At 36.5% G+C, this 15,717-nt stretch overlaps 1 protein-coding gene across 2 annotated transcripts in view; it reads left to right on the top strand.

Moving 5' to 3' along the window:
- The window catches only part of TBCD (tubulin folding cofactor D), a 129,796-nt gene that overhangs the window by 59,261 nt on the left and 54,818 nt on the right, over positions 1-15,717 (top strand). For both annotated transcript variants that reach the window (XM_040530895.1, XM_040530896.1), the window contains 3 exons: positions 4,507-4,564; positions 9,379-9,408; positions 12,857-12,942. In XM_040530895.1, coding sequence (XP_040386829.1) covers positions 4,507-4,564; positions 9,379-9,408; positions 12,857-12,942 — 174 coding nt within the window. The remainder of the gene's footprint in view (positions 1-4,506; positions 4,565-9,378; positions 9,409-12,856; positions 12,943-15,717) is intronic.

Genomic DNA, 15,717 nt, shown 5'->3' with positions numbered 1-15,717 from the left:
GAGGAAAGTTAAATATAGTTTAATAACTTGGAAATGCAGGTAATTTGATTCCTGCCCCCTTGGGTGTGGAAATTATTGTCTGTAAAGTGGCAGGTGCACACTGAGAAGCAGAGCTATTTTGTTTAAAACCTAAACAAAAACTAAAGAGGAAAATATACTTTTGCTCTATTATACAATTAAAAATTAAATTGTTGCTGCCTATCATAATTATATGAAACTATTGCATGGTCAGAATATAGTTTTATTTATCATTTGATTGTTTAGTTAGGTAATCAATAAACAGATCATTATTTAGAGGGATCTGAATACGTGCATACAGTGTAGGAGTACAGGCAGCTTTGCCTTCCCTGCGGTGGTGTGTTGTTTTTGAAGAGGGAAAAAAAAGGAAGGTGTGGCTATGGATAAATGATGTAGCTTGCTCCAGGGCAAGATTGTCCTGCAGAATTGGGGAAATCTGAAGCATTGCTTTGAGCTACATCTTGTACCATGATGAAATATTAAGAATAGCTTTTTCTTTCATGTATGTGAATGTTGCCTTCAGAGGAGGGCCTACTCTGTGCCTACTGCGTCTTGCACTTGTGTAAACTTATTTCCTGCAGGGGCATCATATGGCTTTTTTATTTTTTTTAATAGCAGCATTTTAATTTGCAACTCCCGAGCGTTTTCTTTATTGCTCTCTTCTATATGTGTATTTATTTTACTTCCAATGTTTTACTCCAAAACTTTGGGATTGAAGTAACACGTAGAAGATGCCGACATTTATCTCTGTGTAACAACAACGTGCTAAAAAGACTGTAACTGACTGTGTAACTCTGGATTCAAAAGTGGGGGGGGTTTGGCTAGCAGAAAGTAGTTGGGTTAGAAGGGACTGCAAGTGTGCAGTGTAAAAGTGGGACTGGTCACTGTGTTTATCATTTTCTTCTATTTTCTCCTTGCCTATCTAAACAGAAGGAATTAAACCTGAGACTGGTCTGAAGGGCTTTTTCCCCTACTAATGCTGGCTGAAGCAGCCACTTTTGTGTGCTTCATCTCTATTGCTCCTGCCATTGAGGATAACACGGCCACAAGTGATAAAGTGAATGGGTAGCTTCTCTGATTAAAAATAAATGTATAGTTGAGCCTCGGTCTGTTTTCATCATCCAGTTCACCAGGTAGCCACAACTGGGGTACTGGTACAACTAAAGAGGTATGAGAAGGCTGTTTGCAACAGCCTTTTGCTGTGTTTTTTTTTGCTGTTTGCAACAGCAGTTCTCAGCAGATGCTGGTCTCGCCTCCTCTTTTTAACTTGCTGGGATTGTTCAAAACCATTTTGCTTGTGATGATTGTTAAGCCTTCCCTCCCCTAATGCTATTAGTAAGGAAGAGAGTTTTCTGTGATGTTACAAGTCAGACTTTTCCCTTTTTTGAGTTCAGGAAGGGAATTTGTTTTTGTGCCAAATTGGCAAGAGGTTTGAGAGTTTATTTTTTCTCTTCCCACAGCTTCAGGGTGGTATGTTTGAATTAATAGTAGTAAATTCTCAAAGGTTAGCAATAGTATAAGCTGCTTGTGAGTATAGTGTACCTGTCACAGGTGATAAAGGAAATTCAGACTTACTTGGTGGTACATCCAGTACTTACAAGCAGAGGGAAACCTGATATTTCTGTGTGCTGATGCCCATCACCTGGCTGGCCTCTGCTCTCTGATTATTTCTGGCTTGTTGGGGGAAGGAAATGAAATCAATGTTGGGCTGAAGAAGTGAGCTGGTAACCTCCTCTGAGTCCTGTTAACTTTCCCTGAAGCCAGTTAAGTGAGTACGTGGGGTAAATTGAAGGGAGCAGGAAAAAAGCAAGAATGATCAGTAGACTGATAAAATTGCAGCTTGCTTTTTAAAATCTGTTTGTGTGCTTATTGTACCCTTAGTTGCTTGTCGTGCTTACAGGCTAAATATACCTCAAGGAACTACAAAAGGTGTTTCATAGAGACTGCGAGATGCAAAACCACTCTTTGCTCTACCTGTTAGTAGTCAGGTGTGGTATATTTCAGACAAGTCAAGACATGATTCTTTAACTAGCTTAAAAAATATCCCACTTTGTTTGACATAAACAGTTTCTTTATGTTAGGAAATCCTGGTGGAGTATCACATAAACTCCCACGACAAAGCAGACAGGTGAAGACACCTTTAACATGTTTCATCTTAGGCATGTTGCTTTCCTTGCTAATCCATGTGTTGCAGCAGACTGTGCCTGCATTTTAAAACATGAATTATCTTGAAAAAATTATTCATGTAGTTTGATAAGTTTAAAATACTTTTACTGAAAGGATTAACATAAAACAATGACTACAGTATGATTTATGAATATAATATGGCTGGGTGATAATGACAGAATTCCTGTTTGTTTGTTTTTTTCTTACACGTTTTTCAGTCGCAGCACTGAATAGCTCAGGTGGCATTGCATAGACAGTATGTTGTTTTGCTGGTTTTACCTATACAAGTTTTTCTTGAGATAACAGAAGAATAAGAAAAATTGAAAAGTACTGTTTAATTATAAGCAGAAACATTGGCCAGAAACTCATGTTGTATATAACAATCTGAAACTGTTTTCTATCATATTTAATAAACCAAATTTTAAGTGTAAATATGAAATGCAAGGAGCAGTATTTATTCTCCAGTGACAAACTTTTAATGTTTGAAATTTGGAAAGACTTGCATAGCTATTAAAATTAGCATATTAATATTTAACATGTACGTGCTTACACTCAGCCCGAAGTGTCCCTTTTCACTACCACTGGAGACAAAACAATGACCTGGAAGAATTTCAATCTGACCCAGCAAAGCTCTTCTGAAATACTCTGCAACACTTAACGTCAGGCTACCTTTGACATAGTATGGGCAGCTCTCTGCTTGCTGAGCTTCCCGGCTTGATGAGTTTTTTGGTTTTTTTTACTCAGAATAGAACAATATTGAACTTTTGCGTAACAGACAAAATCATGTTTTATCATATAGTCCATATAATTGGAAACGTCCAGCAGAAATTTGCTTCTTTTTGCTTTCCAGGATCATTTCTAGCCAGTTCTTTAGTTTTGAGTGTTCTATAATTAAAATGAAATCCTTCCGAAATGTTCCTATAAAAAGATTTTTAAGTTTCTCTGTATGCCAGGGAAGCAAATTAACGTATGAAGATGATGTTCGACCCAGCACTCTTTCTACAATTAGCCATGTAAGCTTCTTCCTAATGGAATGCCTCATAAACATTTGCTCTTCCAGTTGCTATCACATGGATGACCTCCTTTTGTCTTGTAATTGCTTGATGCCTTTGTGTCAGGGAGAGGAATTGTTCACGCAAGTAGCAATAAGAAAGGATTTACTGTCTTTAGAACAATTTTTACACCTCTGTAGTAAAATGTTACATTTATTGGGTTTTATTTTCTATTTCATTCTTTCTTTCTGTCTCTTGTTTCCCTTAATGGAGGTAATCACTACTGCCTCCGTAAATTCAGTTTATGCATTTCAATGAATTTTAAGAACATAGTTCCTGCCCTGTTAGGAAACTGATAGCCATTACCCAGGGAAGTTTGATATTATCAGTGTAATTAATATCTTTATGCTAAAGCAAAGCTATATTGGAATTACTTTTCAGCCAGTATTTATTTCCTGTTTTGCCTGGAGTCAATAAATAATGTAATGAAGAGTTTCAGAGTTTGAAAGGAATAATTTTCTGCTTAAGTGATTCTCCTGAAGTGATATTTATTTGTCACTGAAGTTAATTGAATGCTGGAGGTGGATTTCTAAAGCTGTAGACTTCATGTCCTGGGATGTATTCTCTCTGTTGTGTTCTGTGGCAGGTTTTTAAATGTGGTTCTGTTGCAGTAAAAAGAATTGAACTGTGGAGGGTTGTCAGATTTCATTCACAAAGTAATATTTTTGTATAATCACACCTGTATATCTACAGGTCAGCTTTTTCAAAAACTTCTTTGCAATTTATCCTAAAGTGTCACTTTTTAAACAGAATTCTCATACTGTTTACTGTTTTTTTGTTACTTAAATCGTGTGATCATGCTTGTACAGATAGCTGAAAGCTTCCGTTGCTTAACTTTTAGTTTTGCTTAAGCCTTACCTAAGACTTACTGTGTATTTGGCTATTGAGAAACTGTATTTCCAAGTTTTAATTTAAAGTTGCACTGTCTCTCATTTGAGATGTTAGATATGTCCAAGTTTATACTCGTGCTATATCTAAAATATAAAACCTTTCCATGTAGCTAAATGTATTTGTATATTCCTTAAACTGTTTTGCTGTAGTAGGATGGCAGTTGTCTGTTTATGCCATGGAAAAGTCCACAGCAAACTACAGAAACAAGGAAGTACATGGTTGTTTCAACACAAATTTTAGTTTAGAATTATATTTAAAAAAAAAAAAAGCTAGTTAGAGAATATTTTGAATGTTTTGCTTGGAATCCTAAATAATGAAACGATATTGCATGTTTCTTCTTTTATTTTTGGTACTTATAATCAATATTTTATTTCCTCAGTGCGTTGGTTATTGCTGCAGTATTTGATCGTGATGTTAATTGCAGAAGAGCTGCTTCTGTAAGTTACCACATCCTAGCCTGTGTTTGTTATTTTTTGGTTTTGCTTTTTAAGTTCATAATTTGTAGCATGTTCATCTGAGACTACAGTTATAAGCAATATATGTGTGTGTAGTGAGCGGAAAAGTGTTTTCTTTAAATCCTTTGAATTATGATGTGAATTTAGATTCTAAATTATATAATCCATGGTTTCATATCTTGATTTATGGACACAGTTTACAATACAGTCTGCTGTATTTTTGTCATGTTGGATAACATAAAGTATTTAAGAAAGAGTTACCTGGTGTTTTCTAGTCATAGTGTGACAAAAGGTTTAGTAATATACAGACTCTGTATCTTAAGAAAGTCACCAAGGTGGTATGTTTTATGAGGTTATACTTTTCTAATTGTTCATCCACTGTTGCTGCATCTATAAAGATGCAGTAAGCTGCAAAATTCTAGAATAATCTTTCTCCTTCAAACTAAACTTCAAAATATTTTCAGTTTTCAGTTTTACAGAACTCTTTCCACAGGACGGGGAATTTTGTTAAAGAAAGTGATACACCTGTTAGGCAGATATCATTATCTGGTTAATAGGACTGAAACCAAAGTGAAATCACTGTGTAGAAGATACTTGTGCTGTTGAAAACTGAAAAAAAATGCATAATTCTTCTCAAGAGAAAGGGATTATCGGAAGATAGGTTAGAGTTGAGAGGATGAAAGAAGTAACATCTCGTCTTTGAAGATGTAAGTCAGTGTTGTATGTATTGCATTAGCTTTCTAAAGAAAAAAAGTAAAAAGAAAAATTGTATAACAGATTAAAAAAAAAAAAAACACAACTCAAACTGAAAAAAAAACCCGGTAACTGTAGTAATAGCTGCTCCTATGAAGCAAACACAAGGTCAAACAATGCCTGTCAAAGGCACAGGTGTCCATATTCCTAAAAAAACAAACTTCCCTATGAATTCCTTTCAAAAAAAAAATAACAAATAAATCAGGGATACCTGTACAGCATCCTTATTTTTTCTAGCCACACCCCTGCTTGAGAGTTCAAGTTGTTGAATGAAGGAGCAGCACAGTTGCTAGGGAAATGAGTCCGTTCTTGTGTAATCATATCAGGAATCATCTTGTCTAAATAGGTTAAAACCAAAGCATGGAAGCTAAGATGCTGTAGGTCTCTGAGTACTGGTATATCCTTTGCATAATGTACAACTGAAGAGTAACAGTACTGCTACTTACCCCCAGGCTTCAACTCCTAAATTATAGAAACTGTAGAATTTACCATTCTTGGCTAATTTAAGTCACTTTATTCAAATAAAATCCTCAGAGAAAAACAAAGGTAGCTTTGCCTTCCCTAAGAACCGTGCAAGCCATAAAGGAATGTAGAATAATAGAATCACGGAATAACCCGAGTTAGAAGGGGCCTACAAGGACCATCGAGTCCTCCTCCCGGCTCCACACAGGACCACCCAGAAACCAACCCCTGTGTCTGAGAGCGTTGTCCAAACACTTGAACTCTGTCAGGTTTGGTGCTGTGACCACTGCCCTGGGGAGCCCGTCCCAGTGCCTGACCACCTCTGGGTGCAGAACCTTTTCCTATCACCCAGCCTGACCCTCCCCTGTCCCAGCTCCATGCCGTTCCCTCAGGTCCTGTCGCCGTCCCCAGTCCCCAGAGAGCAGAGCTCAGCGCCTGCCCCTCCGCTCCCCTCGTGAGGGAGCTGCAGGCCGCCATGAGGCCTCCCCTCGGCCTGCTCTGCTCTGGGCTGAACAAACCCAGGCACCTCAGCCGCTCCTCACACATCTTCTGCTCTAGACCCTTCACCATCTTCGTAGCCCTCCTTTGGATGCTCTGTAATTAGTTTTATGTCCTTATATTGTAGTGCCTGAAACTACACACAAGAGTCAAGGTGAGGCTGCACCAGCACAGAGCGGTGTAATAGAGTAGACGGTAAAAAGTAAATTACTTTATTTGCTCTATAGGAATTGTAGGAGTCAGTGGGTAATGTGTATAAAGAAGATACTTTTAACATGATTCCCACTGCAGGAGTACTGCTTACCTTTAGTTGCAGTAGTCTTCATTATGATTCTACGCTTAAACATAAACTGTTTGACCATGAAATATGGTGCTAAACCAGATACATTTACTAATGCTATAAGCTTAATGAAGATTGTGCTTATATTTCAAGTAAGTACAACATCCTACAGACATTTTTTCACTTTCTTGTTGTAGTTTAAGCCAGGATATCAAGTATTCTGTAATTTGATTATCTCCAGTCAATAAGTGTTTTTTTTTATTTTTTTTTTCCCCTGTTAGTACATTATAATTTAGAGCTGGTCAAAGTTTGGAAGTTTGGGATTGTTTTGATTTGTAGTTATGAAAGTATTAAAATCTCTTTACTCATTTTAGAAAGTCAGGCAAAGAAATATTTTGTTTGCCAGGCATTACTACAATTTTGAAGAAAAATACCTGGGAGTCCTAATTATTCCCAATCATTACTACGGTTAAATGCATGTTTAAATAAACAACATGTTTTACTAGATTTTCCATCTATTACAATATGTGATGTATTATAATGTGGAGCGCCAATAAAACACAATAGCATATAGAGATATTTTGAACCCTGAGGTTAGGGAGAATAAAACAAGACTGTTCTTCTGAAGCTCTAAACGCATTCTGAGCTGACTTTTGCAACTCTTTCATGAATAATCATTATAAAGAATGATCACGTGAATAAGAGACCTTGGATAGGGCTGTATTCTGTTCTGACATGTTAAAGAGAGGGTTTTCTTTAGACATGGTTGGTTGATACTTTTTAAAATCATGACTTATACAATGTTTTAGTACTTCTTCAATTTTTGTGGGAACAAACAGAACTTTTTTAAGGGCTACTAAATTGAAATTGATATTAGCATTGCCTTATAAATATTTATCTGGTTTTATAAGCAGTGGTGAAAGTTGTATTTTTTTATAGATAAGCTATGCAATTAGGTGTAACCCAACATCTAAATTAGATATTTAATATAAGTCAGATGATGTGAACTATTTCTGCCATGCTGCTGGACTTGTATCTTCTACACCTTCATGATCGTCTTTCTAAATGAGTTAGAAAATAAAATGGTGATTCAGCACTGGAATTTTAAAATTCCTGTATTAACTAAAAAACTTGGTGAAATCTTTATGAACAGTAGCTGTTTTCCTTCTATGTTGTATATAGGCCCCTATAGATCTTTTCCCAATGATTTTGCCACAGTATATCTTAGGCCTGGGCTTACAGATGTATTGCAAGTAGAATAAAACTTTCACTGTACTGAGACCAGAATTACATTCTTTGGATAGCAAAGTTTCTGCTCTTAACAACAACAACAGAACAACAAACAAACAAACCCACCTTTTTACATTTGTATCAGTAATGCACATTTGAGCAGTAGCTTTTTTAAAGAAATTAAAGTACAATGACGATAAAGTCCAGGACATTGCTGCAGCTCGCGTTCCTGTTCTGGAAGGCTGCTTTACATGTTGCCCAAGGGTGTATCTACGCTTCAGTTGCTGCGGAGGATAGCCTCTACCTGAGGTAATCCTAAACCAGCTAGCTTGGGGGCAGTGCTGGCAGCATGGCTATGACACCACACCGCACAAACTAAGGTGGGCTCCTAAACCTGCCTGCAAGGTGGATAAGCAGCTGAAGTTGGCCTGTGTTGGGTGTCCTGCGATGGATGCACTGTGAGCAGGAGCTGAGCTAGCCTGGGCAAGTCTACAGGAACTGCAGTCATTATCCTAAGCAGACGTAACCTCAGAAGTGCAGTGGGAGACTGGCTTCATTAGGCCTTGCTTCACCCATGTTCTGAGTGCTTGCTCCATATGTAGAATATGATACCTTGGTGAGCTTAACCTTTTGTTTTTACAGGTGGATTACCATGTGTATTGTATTTATGTAGGAAATACAGAAACTCTTGTCTGTCGAAGTTCTTGTGACATATTCAGTAGAGATTGGGACTTCAACATTCCCCTGTATATTAATATCAGTTGTCAGGTGGTAAATGCTATCCATTCCTGGAGATTTGTGTTTGTTGATGGAGGGACACAAAAGAGAAGTGTCCAGATAATGATGATCTTTTCTCTCTGAAAAGAGTTAAAATTTAGAGAAGTTTTTATTTGTACTTATGATTATATTTTCTTTTGAGAAAAAATAAAATGGAGACTTTTTTGAGAGAAATTTCAAGGCCTAGTAAGGAGTATGGAGTAGATTTTATTCTATATACAGTACAGGTAGAGAGATTAACTTTATGGTCATATTGCAGTTTGAAAGATTTTTAGTTTCTTTCATTAAAAACATGAGAAACATACATGAATTTTGCCTTCAGATTTTGTAACTTTACTGTTTCAATGTGGTTTCAAATTGTATGTTTCAAATACTTGTTCTTGATATTTGTCTGAAGTTTTCACTGAACAAAAATCAGACTTGGCCTACTATAAACCAGTGATGTTGCAGTAGTCAGGCAAAAGCAAACTGTCTCAATTTCTGTTGTCTCCAAGTATTGACTTCCAACTCTAGTGCAAAGCCTTGTGTCAGTACTCAGAAGCACTCTTCTGGGTGTGACTAGTTTAATAAACTTGCATTCTTAAACTGCTGTCATGCAACATACAGCTTTAAGAACACTAGAGCACAGAGACGCAGAAACAAAAAAACCCTGTAGGCTTGTTCTATTAACAAAGCTTACTTTATTTAAAAAAGAAAAGCCATGGGTCATTTATATTGCTGTGTGTTTTGAATTCATCTTGTGTTTATCAAAAAGCAAACCTGACTCGTTTTGGTATGTTTGTTCTCTGTTCTTCAGGCTGCCTTCCAGGAGAATGTTGGGAGACAGGTATGGTAACTTTCCTGAATCTTCATTCATGAGTGTGCTCTGGAGATGAGTGTAAACGTGTAGTACCTCAAATCAAAATTAGACGCTGTGGCTTCAGAGAAGATGAGTAGGAGAATGTTACAAAATATGTATTTTCACTACCAGAAAGCAGGTTCTTGTGCGATATTTTCCCGAGATATGAGTTTTATTTTAGTACTCTGGTTTTGGAAGAAGATGGGCTATCTGGTAATTGTAAGTCATTTGGAAAAGCAAAATTCGCAGCCATTCTACACCTTCCAAGCTGCAATGCCCTTAAAGCAGGAAAAGCACAAGTTTGGGTTATTCTTTTGTTCCACTGGCATTCCAGTTTTAAAAAAGTGGAAGAGCTGAAGTGTGCTGCACAATCTTTGCTGTGGTTTGGTGATAAGACAATGAGCTAAGCTTAAGATTCTTAAACCCAGTATTTGGGTTTTGCTTGCTGTATCGTAATGCTACCATCTAGAAGCTCTTGAGAAATCCATTAATTTTAGAGGAATCTAAATTTTTTGAAAAAAGTATTGTGGTAGGTTCCTATGTAATTTAGCAACATTTACGTTGTTAAAAAGCTCAAAGAACTTTGATTTGCAACCTTGACGGAGAAGCAAATAGGATAAGAACTTCGATTTCAAAGTTTTCTCGTTTCTCCTCAGGAATTAATAAAGCTGAAAATACAATTTATAGGGTGGAAAATGATTCAGCTAGTGAATTCTTCTGACAAAGCAAGGCATGTAGAGTTAAGAGCATGGTTCAAGCAAATTTTTATTTCAATAAGACGTTCTTTAAGGCATCTTTGTTAAAATGCTATGTCTAGCTTTCCCAGATATCGTTCCTGAAGATCTCTGTTACGAGCCAGGATATTATTCCTTTAAAGCTATGGTTATTAAGCAATGTGTCCTGAAGTAGTGTCTGTATTTCTAGATAGAATGAGGTTAATAGCAGAGAAAGGGTGCGAGAAGTTCGGGAGGAAGAGGGTAGGTATTTCTGATGACCTGACCCAACTAGGTCTGTGATAAGTAGAAGCCAGCCTGATTCTTCCCTGGGTCTATAGTTACTGCTCAAAGAGGTTAGTCATCACAAAACTACTCATCCTGATTCCACGTCATGAGGCACTGAATGGAGTAAACACCTTACTCTGCCTTCAGTTCCAGGAGAGACAGGGCTCCTGGGTGCTGTAGGCTTAGAAATGCTTTCATGTAGGAAAAGTTCCGTGGAGCTTTTTTTTTTTTTTTTTTTTTTTTTTAACTTTTTCAGAGTTAGTTTACAACCAGAAATTAACAATACTACTTTGATGCAATTCATGTTTTCCGATGCTGATTGAACACACAATTTCAGCATCTATGTTGGACTGCTAAGAAGGAGTTAGTAGTAAGATAATTAAGTTATGGCATGAAGAGCAGTATCAGTCTCCCAGCTAGTTCCTGCAGAAGTTCAGAAGTTTTTATTTGCTAAACTATTCCCTACTGCCTAGGAAAATGGTTACCTAATCAGTGGATACACCCTCTATATAGTCCTTTACCTGGATGTAAGGTGTTGAAAGAGTCACCCTTTCTCTGAATTGGAAGGAGCTAAAACGTACTCTCCGTCTGAAGTAACAATGGTGATATGAAATACGTGGAGAAAAAAGTTGACCTTGCTTACTTCCTTGTTCCTGCCTGCTTCACCTTTGCAATGCAACTTGACCTAAATCTGAGAACTTGCTTTTATGGCCTCAAAAGAACAAGCCTTGTAAATTACATTTCATGTAAGTGAAAACACTGACAAATTTGCAGAATATATATATAGTTAGCATAAACATTGGCAAAAGCCCATACTTCTAATAAGATGAACTTTTGTATTGGAGAAGTAAGTTTCAAGTATTTTGACAGAATGGAAGTTGTGACCTCTGAAGCCATGACCTCTGTACTCTTGAACTTGGTTTTAGGAATTTTCTTGTCTCACTGACATGCACTGTGGCACTCTGACCTGTGATGAGACGGCATGAAACTGGCACACAGTCCAGTTATAAAGAGCATGGTCCAAGTACAAGCTAGAATTGAAATTGATTAGCTGTTATTTTTCCTTATATACAATATTGTATATTCTTACATATTTTACATTTCTTACACGTTTCATTGTATGTCATCTTGTTTGGCTACAAATCATGGTTAGGTATTTCTCATGTGAATTTTTTTCCCAAATTGGTGTTTCATGAGGCTTTTCGAGAGTGCATTCATTTCATCTTTGAGTTATTAGGGCTTGCAGGTAGTCTCTTGTATGAGCCATACATATTCTGTCTGCTCCTTTTGGTTCAGTCAGCTTACAGGCCTTGGTTTTTGGACAGTTGGCAGTACGCTACCCAGCAAAAGACCTCCGCAGCAGCTGACACCTTCCCACTGCTTGTGCTGTATGCTTCTTTAATTATTCAGGCTTAGATGTAAAGATATTTTTTACTATTTTTGCATGGCTGTATCCTAATGTGGAAGGGATGAGTGAACTGTAAACAAACAAAACTGTATCATATCCAGAACCTGTACTTCCACATAGCCTTATTGCTTAAATATCATATGATTGTCCCTTTTGTAAGTAAGCGTAGTGTCTTTCAGTTGGCTGTTTTCCATTTGCACTTAATTATGGCTTGTGGAGGCTATGCTGCCTCCTTCATTCCAAAACACAGCCAGGCTGCATAGTACTATATTAAGTCAGTTATAGCCAATCAAAATTCTGAATATCTGACATTTTATTATATTATTGATGTTTTAAAAGACAAATTTTAGGTGGTGATTACATATTTAGGATTATAATTAATTTTCTGAAACTATAATTTTTTGAGCATTGATGTCAGAAGCATCATACTTCTTAAGGATTCAATGTGTCAGGCTTTGCTAGGAGCCAGTGCTCTTTTTAAAAACAAACAAACAATTCTTTAGTTCATTAACAAATAAATCATAAAATATATGTATAAGTAGGAACATAAAAGTATATGAGCTCCCATTTATTCTACATGTGATGCATTTTTTCATGCCCAATTCCTAATTTTACACTTCAGAAAACTTGCAACAGAAGCTCATTCCTTTGCATAATCCAAAACACGTTTACATCTATTTAAACTTTTTAGAGAATTTTTTTTTGTGCATGCATAATGCAATCAACAAATATATACATGGCTATGACTTGAAGGTGTTAAAATAGCTATTGCATAGTTTATTACCTTCTGCTGTTTACTTTGCTTATCATTGACTCACAAGTGAAGCTAGACATTTTGCTGCTTCTGTATAATATCCTTTATCTCTTTAGCGCAAGTGATTTTACTATAAATTAGAAATTAAATTGTATTTTTTCAGTGGTTGTACAGTAGTAGGGGATTATTTTCAATACATTGTCTATTCAGAAAGTACTTTACATTTTTTAATATTATTTTCTGTTTTTTTCCTCTTCTCTACAATGTTTGTAGGGCACTTTTCCGCATGGCATAGACATTTTAACTGCAGCTGATTATTTTGCTGTTGGTAACAGAGTTAACTGTTATCTGACTATCAGGTAAGTTGTTTTTTTTTATGCTTTCCTAAACATAAAGGACCTCTTTTATTTAATGAAATATTTGTTTGATTGTTTGACCTTACAGTAAACATAAACAATAATCATAAATAATAAAATACAACAAATGTAATACATATAAACAATATTATGTTTATTGTTATTATTTTTCTAATAGATGAAAACTTGTTTTTTCTTCTTTCTGCGTCAAACTGCTAATTACACATAAAACATGGTGAAAATGCGACCAGGATGTTCCTCCAACTTGTCTACGTGATCTATTACTTTATAGATGCGCTGAAACTGGAGGAAGCAGCCAAGAGGCATTATTTGTGGGTGTCACAAAACTGTCTAGGCTGATTAAGCTTAGATAAGATTAGGGAATTCTGAAGAGCTGGAGCAAATGGAGAGGCTGTTATGCCGGCAGTTAGACTCTGATATGGGTAAAAAAAAAATAATAAACTAATGTCCATTTAAAATAAAAAGTACTTTGCACAAGTTGTTGAATTTGTAGACCCTTAATTTGAGTGCTTATATTTTTCATAGAAAGCTCAGTGAAACTCTAAACACAGTGTGCAGCAATTCTGAAAAACCAAACTGATCACTGCATTATGGAGTCTGCACAGAATGTTATGGGAAATACCGATGCTGGTGTGGTGCTATTATAAATCAGTGGCTTTTCTTGGAATACCATGCTCTGTTCTGGTCAGCTATCTGAAAGTACAATAAAGCTGAAGTAAGGGGAATTCAAAGGCAAGCTGGCTGCACAGGGTGACTAAAATGAACAAAAGATTGCACTTCCTCATGAAAAGATGAAAAAGGCTGAGGGCTGGGTTCTAACTTTAGTTAGATGTCTAAGACAGACAGTCTAGCCTAGTTGTCTGGCCTCTCTCTGTAGTCAATGCAAAGAGACAGGCACCTACAGAAGGTGATTCAGACCATTTAAAGATACATAAGATAAATTGCCCTATGGACTTGCATGGTGCTCTGAGAAGCCAACAGGTTAGAAAAGTTCGAAGAGATTAGATTCTTGGGGAATAGAAACAGCAAAGAAAAAAGGCTTATGCTTCTTTATCAGCTTTGTAACTTCCAAGGAACGTTTTTTAAAGATAAATTGAACTGAATGCCTGTCTCTCCTTGAGTATTTTTCACTCATTTGGCCACCACCATATTGTCCCTTTGGTGCATAATCGTTCCAGTCTGTACATATCTTCACCTTTTACCTACTGTCTTTCCTCTATGGTCCACACCCTCCTCCTACACTCTTCCTCTGAGCTCCCGCCTACTGAGCCGAGATGGGGAAATGCAGGTGCTTGGTATTCGCTGCTGCCCTGGATTGGTAGACCGTCAATGAAATTTTTGGAAGTCTGGCTTTCTATACTAGTGAAAAATTGAATATACTCAAAATTGGCGCACACATTTTTTATTCTCTCTCTCTTTTTAGTTTGAAAGTTAATTATGTTCTCCTTACTTCTTGAGAGCTGTGATAATTTTTCTCTCAAATGTTCATTTATTACTCCTTTCATTGTGATTTCCAGAGGTTTTGTTGGAGTGTTACTTACCTAAGTGAAAATATTTGAGGGTTGATTTTTTTTTTTTTTTTTACTTCTTGTGCTTTCTTTAAGTTATGCAACAGAAAGAATAAATTTGCAAATTCTTTATAAATAATCTTATACAGTTAGTAGCATGATTCCCTGAAACCATGTTCAGTGTTATTAATCGAACTCTTCTTTGTAAATTATTTGTCATCTAATACATTATATTACTTGTTAAAATCTTCACCACTTTGCTTTTTGAGCAGGATGTAATTATTTGGGTCGATACTTAATTATTTCCTTATTTTTGTCTCTGAGTAACATCAAAGCAAAGTGCATAAGCATATATTTGGCTGCACAGAAAACATGTATCATTATGATGTGGTAGGAAGAATGAACCTTTCTGATCGGTATGCCTTAAGGTGGTGTAATTGTTTATGTAGCTGGAAAAAGCTACTTGAGGTTCATATTGCAGATCTAGAATCTTTAGCTCTCTCTCTCCCACCCAGATAAATAAAATCCTGGTACACTGTTTACCAGCGTGTTGCTGCTATATGAAAGGACACTGTGCAGGTGTGAAAGTCTGCGCTAGGGAATCTACTTTGAGCAGCAAAAGCTCAATAAATATGTGTCAGTTTCTACAGTTGAATATTTTTTTGGTTAATAAATGATTTATGATACTGCTTCTCTACAAGAATATAGGTTTTTAGATATATGTGCTATGTATGTGTGTGTATATTGTTGCTTATCCTTCTAAATCCGGATATTTTTATGCACGTTTTGTATGCTAGCTGTCCTTTGGAAACTTTTTGCTGAATGTTCTTTGAAAGATTCAGCTCAGATATGTTAATCTATTTCTGAGGATGAACGTGGAGGAAGCCTATGTCCTATTTTGTGTGAACTGGGAGTAAAGAGACTGATTTCAGGCGTTCTGGGCTGTGTAAAAGTAGAGTTAAGAAAGAAACTTCTTAATCTAAATAAAGAGCAACATTATCAGGAAGGCTAGAATTGTATAAAAGCCTACTTATATAAAATACTCTGTAGGGGTCAAAACCTGAGGGCTCCAGGTAAAGACAGTTATCAACTAAAAGTGGAAATGAGAGTGGGCTACCGACACAGTCCAAAAGATCCAACTTTGAGCTGTGCAACTAAGTTCAGAGTAAAATGGCTTGGAAGAATGGTGGGTGCTAAAACAGATCCAAAAAGCTATCGTGAAGAGAAGAGTTTAGCTATATCAGAGGGA

The sequence above is a fragment of the Cygnus olor genome, chromosome 18 (assembly GCF_009769625.2).
Source record: "Cygnus olor isolate bCygOlo1 chromosome 18, bCygOlo1.pri.v2, whole genome shotgun sequence".
Classification (NCBI taxonomy): Eukaryota; Metazoa; Chordata; class Aves; order Anseriformes; family Anatidae; genus Cygnus; species Cygnus olor.
Note: the sequence above shows the minus strand (reverse complement) of the source record. Positions and strands in the feature narration are given on the sequence as shown.